The sequence below is a fragment of the Otolemur garnettii genome, unplaced genomic scaffold (genome assembly GCF_000181295.1).
Source record: "Otolemur garnettii isolate 467f Iridium unplaced genomic scaffold, OtoGar3 scaffold00009, whole genome shotgun sequence".
NCBI lineage: Eukaryota > Metazoa > Chordata > Mammalia > Primates > Galagidae > Otolemur > Otolemur garnettii.
Window position 1 is genome coordinate 37,186,733 of NW_003852404.1, and position 11,726 is coordinate 37,198,458.

Sequence of the window (11,726 nt, forward strand, 5' to 3'; positions counted from 1 at the left end):
CAAAACTCCCGCCACTCTCCTTCTATAATCATCTAATAATACCACTCATGTGCTTAACACTAGGTGATTCCCCCATCTATAGGATAAAACCTCAATTTCTCTCTCCCAGAAAGCCCATCCTGATCCAAGCCCAGACCACATCCTGCTGGTCACCTCTCAGGACTGTTCCATTCTACGCCCACATGGTATACTCTGTAGCTCTGGCCTTTACTCAAGCCATTCTCTCGGGCTAGTCTAATCTCTACTGCAATAGTTTGAATGTTTACGTTTCTCCAAAACTCATACACTGAAATCTTAATACCCAAGGTCATGCTATTAGGAAGTGGGGCTTCGGAAGTGATTAGGTCCTGAAGGCAAAGCTTTCTGAATGGGATGAGCGCCCTTACATGTGCCCAAGAGGCCTGGAGGGAGCCTGTTGGCCTCTTCCACCATGCCAGGACGAGGCACGGTGAAACAGAAAGCAGGCCCTCATCAGCCATCAAATCCACCAGTGCTTTGATCTTGGACTTCTCAGCCTCCAGAACAAAGAGAAATCAACTTCTACTGTTTACCGACCATCTGATTTATGGTATTTTCTTCTAGCAACCTGAACAGACTAAGATAACCTTCCTCTAATCAGCCAACTCCAACTCCTTTAGGGTGAAACATGCCAAAATTGAGTATTCCCCTTTTCTAAAGAAAAACTTCAGGTTAATTCGCATGATTCTCCTCATCACTTCATAAGTAACTCATCAAACTCTATTACATAGTTCTTTATTTTTGTCAGCCAACCCTGCTAAATACTTCAGAGAAAGGAATGACAATGTCATTCTTTCAGTAAATATCACTGAGTACCGATGTCATAAATTGTTCCTATGTACATATGATGCAGAAATTGGTATAGTAAAGGCACTCAGTAACTGACTATTGAGTTAAACTTCCTCATTTTTTTTTTTTTTTTTGGCAGGGCTGGGTTTGAACCCACCACCTCTGGCATATGGGGCCAATGCCCTACTCCTTTGAGCCACGGGTGCCGCCCAGCTTCCTCAGTTTTAATGAGAATAAAGGAGAAACAAGAGATTTCTATTTGAATAACTATCTTGACTCTCACTCTCAAATAGGTAAATTGTATGCAGTTCATCTTCTATAGTTAGTTCCTATTTCACATTTGGGAGTTCTGAAATACACCCTCCCTAGGACCAGTTAGGCAAACTAGCTATATACCAACCTGTTCCTCCAATGCCAAGCACACACTGATATGAGAATGAGAGTTGTGAGGACCATGACTAGCACAGGGACAAGGACTGCGGCCAGTGCTACATCTGAAGTAATGAAAACAAAACCAAAGAGCCACATTAACACCAAGGCGGATGTCATCAGGGAACAGATTCAAAGAGTTAATGCCATCATCATTCAATACTTTTCTATTTCAGAAAATCCCATAAGCATTATTTATACAGACTGGGCACGTGCCGGTAAATGCCGAAGCTTTCAGGGATACACGAAAGCTCATCGCACTACTCATTCCGCCTTTGCATGTGTTTGAAATTTTCATAAGTTTTTAAATCACCAAAAAAAAAAAAAAAAAGGAAAAGACAAATAATAAGTTGGGAAAATACATTTTCTGCATATATAATAAAGGTTAATATAAACAATTGTATCAGAGGACCATACAAATCAAAACCTAGCAGTGTAACAGAAAACTCAGTAGAGACGAACTATTAATACATTAAAAAACACAACTAGCCACTAAACATGGTTGCCTCATTGGTAACCAAAGAAATATGTTAGAATAAGAACAAGATACCACTTATGCTTATCAAATGGCAAGCATTTAGAAGAATGACAATTAATTGTTGAAGAGGATGCCAGAGAAGTTTTATTTTTTTGATGAAAATATAAATTGATACTATATTTCTGACTGGCATTTGGAGGTAATATGTTTAAAAAATATTATAAGAAAATTCCATCTCTAGAATTTATTCTTGGGAAAATTAAGACATTCAAAGATGCATCTTAAAAGACATTTACTCCTATTTCTGCATAAGAGTGAAACACTGGAAATAACCTTAATGCCCCCAAATGAGGGAAGAAATAAATCATGGCATTCTTCTTCTAGCAGAATATAACTCAGCAACTGAAAATGGTATTACAAGGCAATAACAGAATATTGCAGATAAGGGAAGGTAACACTGTGGTGCTAAGCATAGAAAGCTGACAGAAAATGTGGATATGGACAAGTCAGATACAGAAAATGGTCTGGCGGAGGTCATTAGGGTATTAGTTTCTTCCTTTCTTCCCATACTAGCCACAAGGATGATAACAGTGCAATTGCTGATATTTATTTGGGTCCAAGAACCAGACACTGAGATGAGTCTCACCCGCAGCATCTTTTCTCCTTACAATTGTATCCAAATAAAGAGGCTGATGATGTGGGAGAGGAAGAGGATAATTCAACAACATAAGGTTTCTGGGAAGTCAATGAATAGGGACCAGGGCACAGGCAAAGTGATCAGCCTTGGGCAGCACAGAATCCCTTCACTTCTGCAGTGAACAGAAGATACAGGCAAATCTACAGGCACCAAAAAATTGGAGATTCCTTCCAATGGCTTCTACTTCCTTTGCAAAATTGGAGAGATAACTGAGAATGAGTGAAGATAGTTGGGTCAAGGGTTTGGAAAATATGGAACACCGAAAAATACTACCACTGAGGACAGAAGACCTCACTAGGGACATTCAGAAAGATCACCAGCCAGTGCCAGGGGTCCCACTGAGGGAGGATCTGGAAGCTGTGGGGGGTCATCAATCTGACCATGACATGCTTTTCTCCATGAAATCACTCTCAGCCTGGGTATAAAAATGGAGAAGAGCGTACAACGGAAATCATGACTCATGCTAGAGAACACTCAGAATTCAGAAAAGTGAAGATGGAGAGAATAATCAGGCTTAGATGGATGCAGTGTGATTTAATCAGAGGGCTTAAAACATTTGTATAGGTTCAAAAAATAATGGCTATATGCTAGCATCCCAAAGATAAGGAGACAGGAGGTCAGCAATTGAGAAGACCAGCCCATTCTATGTTATTCTTTTTAAGCTGACAGGGGTCCAAAAGTTCTAGGACACTTTTAACTTTGAGAGTTTGAGATTCTATAATCAGATTTTTAAGATGAGCAATAGTTTTAGATGCCTGTTTTTCCATCTGGGCATGTGGTTTGGAATTCTGCCTAAAGACAAGCCTCTCGTAAGTGTAACCATCTGGGAGATGCTGTATTTCTTACCTCTGAGAACTCTTGTGTCTCTCTAGCTTTACTCGAAACATGAGAAAGAAATTGGCCTTTGTGGAAATACTTCAGCAGATAGGAAAGAAACTGACATGTGGAAAGCTGGAGAAAGTTATCTGAATCCAGAAAAATTTTCACCTCAAAAGAGAATGATTAAAGTTCTATGTAGACAAGTTACTCTGGATAGATGTCTTCCGGGTAAGACATCTTGTCTCTGAACTTTCCTGAAAATGAGCGTGCGTTTTCTATCTGCCAGCACTAACACTTATTCTATTATGACATTGAAATTTTTTAAAATTCAAGTAAAGTTTTTTTCAACTAGTAAAACTACTACAATCTTTTATATATTTTAACTATGTTTTATATATTTTAATACCTTATTTATCACTGGCAAAGTTTGAATGTAAATTCTAATACATTATATTTGTCATCTGAGAAAATTGTAACCGTATCCATTTAAAAACAAAGACCTAAGTTCTTTTTTGTGAATACGTTAACTCAAGAGTATTTTGTAAAAAACTATTAGCTTCTACCACAATTTCCGTTTTTGTTTTTTCCTTTTGCCACGAAGTTCCCTCTCTAGTAAATTAATATATTATCAGGAGAAAAAACAAGTTTGTTTGCTGCTACGATTTTAGTCATTATATTTCTAAAAATTTCTAGAAATACTGCATTTCTAAGCCTGAGACTTAACGTGTTTGGCTGTAAGAAGAAACAAATCACCAGAGAAGGCCCACAACACAGTAAGTATCTCTAAACATTTAAGGAGCAATTCTACAGGGCTCAGAGAACAGAACTTAGATCAATACTGCAGTCTTTTACCTAAGGTAGGAAATCAATTTTATCTTGCTATACCTAAAAAATATATTGGAGGAAAAGAAACTGAGGATTTAAGTTGGAAATGCCCATGAAAACTTTAGTTAAAACAAAACAAAGCACTATTGTGTCGCAGACGTTCATTTTTACTCTGCATACCTTTGGTTACGTTTGGAGTTACGGTAGTATTTTTGATATCTGGAGTAGCAGTTGTTTGTTCTGTCTGTGCAGGAAATTCATGTCTACTGCGAGGCTGAAGTGGTTGAGTAAATTTTGGGCCGCGACCTTAAAAAAAGTTTTAAAGACTTTACTTTTATGTCTAAACCCACTTGATGATGTTATTTTATAATGCTTTTAATATATGTATGAAAAGTTGTGCCACAAATCCAGGGAATATCAAATTCTCACATTAGAAACAGGCATACCTTTGGCTATTTTTGGAGGGGCTGTTGTGTTTTTGAGGTCATTGCTGTTCCGAGGAGGTGGAGGTTGAGTAAGTTTTGGAGGACGACCTTGAAAAATAGTTAGATTGAATACATTTTCATTTATAAGAGTTAAAAATAGTGATATTAAATATTTTCAACATTTCCAAAAGTATGTATTTCTGCAGAATTCTATAATTTTAAATCTTAGAGGGAACTATATTTGAAGGATATTATATTCTATATTAGATGCACAAATATACCAGGATTGCTCAGCTCAGCTTTAAAATAGTTAAATCATCTGAAAACAACCTTCTTAGGAAGGAGCATAATAGGGAGGAAAATGATGTTGAACTCCAAAGCCATAAAAGTGTCCTCACAATCTTATTTTTTATTCAATTCATTTAATAAATAGCTATGCAGGGCCAATTACATGTCAGGCGCTGTGACAGTCTGGGGAGATACAGCAATAAATAAATAAGTTGAGAGAAATTATTTCCACTTTTAATTTTCTTTTATAATCTTCAGCACTTATGTTACACAAATATCATACAACATGAGACCAGATTTAAAGTTATTAGGACTAAGAGGGAATCTGGCAAGTGATTTTACTACAGTACCTCACAAACGATTCTATTTCTTCTTCCACTTGTAATTTTGGAAACTATTCTGCTTTGTGTAGGGTAACTATTTATATTTTTAAAATTTCCTTTAAGAAGATGTTATAATCAAGAGTTTAAATACAAAAACACATCAGCAAAACCCTCTTAACAATCCAGTGAAAATAACATGTGTTAAACCCCTTGTGTCTTTACCTTTAGGAATAAACTGACATCCCAGCAGCTCCATTTTCATGGCAATTTTCTGCTGCCATTGAGTAGGGTTCACTCTAATAAAACGTGCAATAATTGGTGGCAAAAAGTTATTACGCACATCCTGGTGATAATCTCTGTTTCCTTGAAATATCTTTAAAAAACAACAAAAAATTGGTACTTTAAATCAACAGAGGTCAGGGTTAAACAGCTCCATGTTTTGTTTTTCTTCCGGGGCTTAAATGACATCACAAAGCATGACAATAAGAAGCAATTTCTAAGAAAATAATCATAATTTAGAAAAAGTATTAAGAAGCTGCACATTCTTCGTCAAAATTTATGAAAATATTTAATACGAAAACAATTCTAAAATGATTTGAGAATTTAACAGAAGGAGGGCTAATTTGGCAATTTGAGCAAAAGGTTTCAAATCCAGTGAGTTTATTGAGTTACAGTTTAAATATATTAACTTTTTTTTTGAGACAGGAGCCTCAAGCTGTCCCCCTGGGTAGAGTGCTATGGCATTACAGCTCACAGCAACCTCCAACTCCTGGGCTCAAGTGAGTCTCCTGCCTCAGCCTCCCAAGTAGCTGGGACCACAGGCGACCGCCACAACGCCCGGCTATTTTTTGGTTGCTTCCGTCATTGTTGTTTGGCAGGCCCAGGCTGGATTCGAACCTGCCACCTTGGGTGTACGTGGCTGGCGCCTTAGCCACTTGAGCCACAGGCGCCGAGCCTGTTAACTTTATTTTCAAAGTAAAACAGATCAAATGAAGTCTTTGAGGAAATATTTTGTTCTTGTGTGCTTTTCACAACTTTTCTCTTGAGTAGGCTGAAAATGAACATAAACTAAGGAACATCTAACAGAGACATACTTCCACCTAGTGGATAAACTGCGTAAAGACAGTTCCCATAGTATAATCACAGTTTTCATTCCTTGTTGCTATCTCAACTGGAAAAGTGACTTTGTAACACTTTTCTACAGCTAATTTAATGATCATAAAACAGCAACAAATATATAAGTAAGGATATAAGTAAGGATTTTTACCTAAGAATTAGGTAAAAATGCAATTTTCAGTCACTCTTGCTCTCTCAAGAATTTCAAGTAAATAACAACAACCTTATACTGGAACACCTCTGAATTACTTAGAAAGCATTTTCGTGTAATAATGCTGACGTTCTTTGTGACAAGCCTGTGTGACAGGCAGGGCACAGGAAGCCAGGACTCAGAGAATTTAAGTGGCTTGCACAGCTAGTCAATGATAGGGCAGTAACTTGAATCTGGGTCTTCTGACTTATGGACAGTGCTACAATAAGCTAAAAAGAGCCTTGCTTTTTCCCTAGGCTAAATCAACTAGTTTTTAAACATTAATAAGTGAACACCAAGAGAAATCAAAGTGATTTTCTTTTTTATTAGCTAAGGTCAGAGTAAAGTAAATGTTTAATTTCTCAATTAAGTTATTTCCAAATATTGTGGTTATTCTTCTTGGCTAATTCACATGACATAAGAACCTCTACAGATATTTTAATATCCTTTACTTTTCCGAAAGGTTTGTTTTGAAGTTACAGTAATCTCCATACTAGCAAGATTCCATGACTTCCTCAGCTATTAATGTGAAATAAAATGAAGCTAATTATTTGCAGTCTTCTTATATTAGTGGGAAAGGGACAATAATGAAACACCATTTTAGGACATAAAAACCGCCACTGTCTCAATTTTCATTACAATTGAGTAAAAAAGATTCACTATTGTCAACTTACGACCATTTATTGAGAATCTCTATGTTCAGAAAGATTTTCTAGGTGTGATGAGGATAAAACGAAAATGGAAGTGTAAGTCTCGACCTCGAGAACTTAAATTTTGTGGTATTATTATCACACATAAATGTGGCATGATAGGCTGGGGACAGTGGCTCGTGTCTGTTATTCCAATATTTTGAGAGGTGGAGTTGGGAGGATTGCCTGAGGCCAGGATTTCAAGATCAGACTGTGCAACACAGGGAGACTGTCTGTACAAAAAAAATCTTTTTTTGAGACAGAGTCTCAAGCTGTCACCCTGGGTAGAATGCTGTGGTGTCACAGCTCGCAGCAACCTCAAACTCTTAGGCTTAAGTGATTCTCTTGCCTCAGATTCCCAAGTAGTTGGGACGACAGGCGCCCACCACAATGCCTGGCTATTTTTGTATTGTTGTTGTTATTGCAGTTGTCATTGTTGTTTTAGCTGGCCCGGCCAGGTTCAAACCCACCAGCCTCAGTGTATGTGGCCGGCACCCTACCCATTGAGCTACAAGTGCTGCCCTGTATGAAAAAACTATAAAAAATTAACTGAATGTGGTGGTATGTGCCTATAGTCCCAGCTACTTGGCAGACTAAGGCTAGAGGATTGCTTGAGGCCAGGAAGTTACAGTGAGCTTTGATCATATTACTGCACTCTATCTGGCCTGGGTAACAGAACAAAACTCCATCTCTTATTTTAAAAAAGGCATAATATTATAAAGTAATATATTTTAAAACTATATATAAGCATGTGCGTGTATGTGAGTACATATTTTTATATATATGTAAATTCCATTTTCTGAAAATAACCAAATGCCACTGCTATGTACTCATGTACATGTGCACGCTTCAAAAACATATGAAAATAATACAGCAATGATCCTTGAGTTGGGGGCAGATAAGGGAGCAGATGGACAGACAGGAGTGAGGGAAAAGACTGTTACTACATGTAATTTAATGTGAGGGCACTTCTGTCCATAATAGTAATAGGGACTAGACTTAAACTTCAGCCATACGTATCTTAAAAACTGGATATATTCAGGACAACAGGCAGCAAAGGGCAATAGTCACCGACAGAAGGAAAACAAATGATACGAGCTCTGCTACTGCCCCAGTACTATCTAGATCAAGTTTCCAGCCCATAGTGCAGGAAGAGAGATTCCAAGCAGAGCCTGGTGGGTCAAGGAGACAGAACTTGAAGACTGAGAGGCCAAAAGACAGCTAGAATTGGATGGGTAGAATTCAGAAGAGAACTACAGAGGTAGAGGAAAGAGACAGACTGAGATAGACATACAGAGACTTCAGGGTTTGTAAGAGGTTTTCTCTAAAATCTTCAGCTGCATAGAAAGAACTGACCTATGATCCGTGAAAGAACCACAGAAGGAGTCAGTTCTCAGGAACGCCTTACACTGCCAACAGACAGAATGGAGAAACCTCCTAACAATGAGACACTGGGATCAGTACTTAGAACAGTATTGTCTCCGTAGCGCTAAAAAATTAGAGAGCTAAAGGTCCAGCCCAAAAAAGCCTGAAAGCAAGACTTGACAAGATACAACTGTCTCCAAGTAGCTTAACAGCCTCCAGAGAAAAACTCAAAAATACTTAAGGAAGTAATTATAATAAAAAATCTAGTATCAAATAACATAAAGTTCACAATGTCTGGCATCCAACAAAAAAAATCACCAGGCATATAAAATATGATCCATAATATCAATCAACATAAAAAGACCCAGATATGATATGTATGATAAATCGGTAGAGAAGGACATTAGAAGAGTTATTGTAAGATCCATACATTTCAGAGATTGAGAAAAGCATGAGCCTGTGAAGAAGAGGCATGGAAAACATGTAATGGATAAGATTAGCATTAGACATCACAGAACAAAATATTGGGAACTTGAAGACAAACTAAATTTTCCAAACTAAAAAGGAGTTTTTGGGGAAAAAAAAAAACTGAATTGATTGGGTGGTGCCTGTGGCTCAAAGGACTAGAGCGAGCGCTGGCCTCATATGCTGGAGGTGGCGGGTTCAAACCCAGCCCCAGCCAAAAACCGCAAAAAAAAAAAAAAAAAAAAAAAAAGGAACAGAGCACCAGTGAACTGTAAGACATCTTTGAGGGTCATCATATTCATGAAGGGGAGGGGAAATATTTGAAGCAAAAATAAACTACAAGTTTCTAAAATTGATGTAAATCACAACCTACAGGTCCAAAAAACTCAAAGAATCCCAAGCAGAAAAAAACATAAAGAAAACTATAGAAATCCACATCATAAACTGCTGAAAGTAAATGATAAAAATGTATATAGTTCAGCTTTTTTGTCTTTTTTACCTCTTGCCTACAGAGTGGAAATCTGAGAAGAAAGGCTCTTCATCACCTAGTGAACTATAATAAAAGCTTTTAAAAGATAAGAGATTATAAGTTCCATTTGTGACTTTCTTATTAACTTGTCCTAAATAATTCAGTTAAAAATGCAGTGACAAAAGTCAGGGAAGCACAAACCATTAAAATCACTGAAAGGGACCTAGAACCACTAAGAATTTCTAACCATAGTTAAGAGTAAAGGCAATAACTAACACTACCTAGAATAACCATAAGAGGGCAGTGGAAGATGAAATGATATTTACCTTTTGCATCTCTTCTATACAGAATTTCTGTGACTTTTGGCAAACATGTTTTTAAAAATACTTTGGTAATTCTTTTACCTTCTCCTGTTCCACACCAGGCTCTCTATACACGGTCCATTTCTGTCCATCATCACTGTACAGAATTTTATAGGCAGATACGTAGTAATTGTGCTCCACCATGGTGGATCCAGTGGTTACAATGCCTGGGGAACGAAGAGTTACTTTCATTAGTACACTAATGGAATTAGTCTGAATCTCCAGGTTTGTTCAGTATCAAAGCATAAACACCTGGTATGTGCTGTTCAAACATTTGTGCGTACGGCTCACTTCCAGATCTAAGTGCAAGTTTTCATTATAATACAGGCTTTGTTCCCCTGTACAGACAGGAGAAATGATGGGCACATCTAAGGAAAAAAGTATTCTATTTTAGCAGCTTGTGTTCTTATCATTGTAGAATACATTTCAACTACTGAGTAAGAAAGACTTCCTGGGGCTGAGCATAGTAGCCTATGACTACAATTCAGCACTTTGGGAGGCCAAGGCAAAAGGATCGATCGCCTGAGTCAGGAGTTCAAGACTAGTTCTGGGCAACATATTGAGACCCTGTGTCTACAAAAAATTGTTTTCAAAAATTTGCTGGATGTGGTGGAACGTATGGGAGGCTACTCAGAAGGTTAACATAGGAGAATCCCGTGAGGCCCGTTGTTTGAGGCTGTAGTGAGCTATGACCATACCCCTGCACTCCAGCCTAGGCAACAAAGCAAAACCCTGCCTCCAAAACAAACAAAAACAAACAAACAAACAAAAAAGCAAATATAAAGCATGAATTCCTGGGAACAAACAGATTAAAGATGATTAATGATATGTTTTACAATACCAAAGCAAAATAAATCTTTTGAGAAAGTTATCTAAACCAATCTCAACCAATGATTCTGACCATTTACTAAATTTCTCTACATTTATACTCAGCACATGTGGAAAATTAATTGTTATCCTTAAAATGAGTTCCTTTAACATGAATTCCTCTTAATGGCTATGAGAGATGGTTATTTCAGATGTCTGAAGATCAATTTATTAAAACACTACCTTAAAAGTCTTACTGCAATGAAAAAGAAAAAGCTATTAAATACCAACCAACTCTATCATGTTTTATAAAACTATCTCCAATAATGTTAACACTAGTAAAGAAAACTTAACTGAAAATAATTACGTTTTCAGTGATCTAATTTTTTATGGTAAAAATGTCACCAGTTTTCCAAATGAAAGAATATTATTCAAGAAAAATCTCTCTTTTAACCTGTTATCTTCTTTTCCTTATTCAGATCTACTTGTAACCACTGATACTCATCCGTGACAAGGGCAGCCCAAGGAGGCCCGGGTTTTTTCAGTCTAGCTTTCTCAGGTTTCCAACTGTTCTCTTGCCCTGTGTGGTCAGTCCACTCTAGTACAGATGATGCCGTTATCTGAGGATCGGCAATCACACCAGATTCCATTCCCAGGGTTCCGTAACAACCTGAAACAGAGAAAGTAAATTGTAAATTTAACATCTATATAGACCTGCTCACTGCAAACTTTCTATAATACCTCTAAGTAACATAAACTGTGTTAATAATATACTGTAACAGAGAAATCTCAAAATTGGCAAGTGTTTCTTGGGCATGTCTTTGTGCAACCTTAGGAAACCTACAAACACATTCATTCACAAGCAATCACCCCTAGCCTAATGGAAATATACTAGGCTCTTCCTGGGACACTCCTCAGGAAAGTGGGCAACTCATTCCTTTACTTCTTTCAGATTTTTGGTCTCATGTCACAATCTCTATGAGGCCTTCCCTGACTCTACTTAAAACTTCAAACTAGTCCTTCTGCATTTTCTGTCCTCCTTCCTTGCCTTATTTTTCTACATCTTTTATCATAAACAGTATATTATGAACAATAATTTATTTATTCATCATTTACTGTCAGTCTCTACCAAAATATAACCTCTAGGAAACCAAGAGGTTTTTTTTTTTTTT

General features: G+C 37.3%; 1 protein-coding gene across 1 annotated transcript in view; it reads right to left on the reverse strand.

Annotated features, from left to right (window-relative positions):
- DCBLD2 (discoidin, CUB and LCCL domain containing 2) overlaps positions 1–11,726 on the reverse strand; it is a 79,545-nt gene that overhangs the window by 6,243 nt on the left and 61,576 nt on the right. Inside the window, exons 6-11 of the mRNA XM_023509771.1 lie at positions 11,009–11,224; positions 9,790–9,914; positions 5,314–5,464; positions 4,502–4,588; positions 4,236–4,361; positions 1,208–1,301 (exon numbers count right to left, since the gene is read on the reverse strand). Of these exons, the coding sequence (XP_023365539.1) occupies positions 1,208–1,301; positions 4,236–4,361; positions 4,502–4,588; positions 5,314–5,464; positions 9,790–9,914; positions 11,009–11,224 (799 nt within the window). The remainder of the gene's footprint in view (positions 1–1,207; positions 1,302–4,235; positions 4,362–4,501; positions 4,589–5,313; positions 5,465–9,789; positions 9,915–11,008; positions 11,225–11,726) is intronic.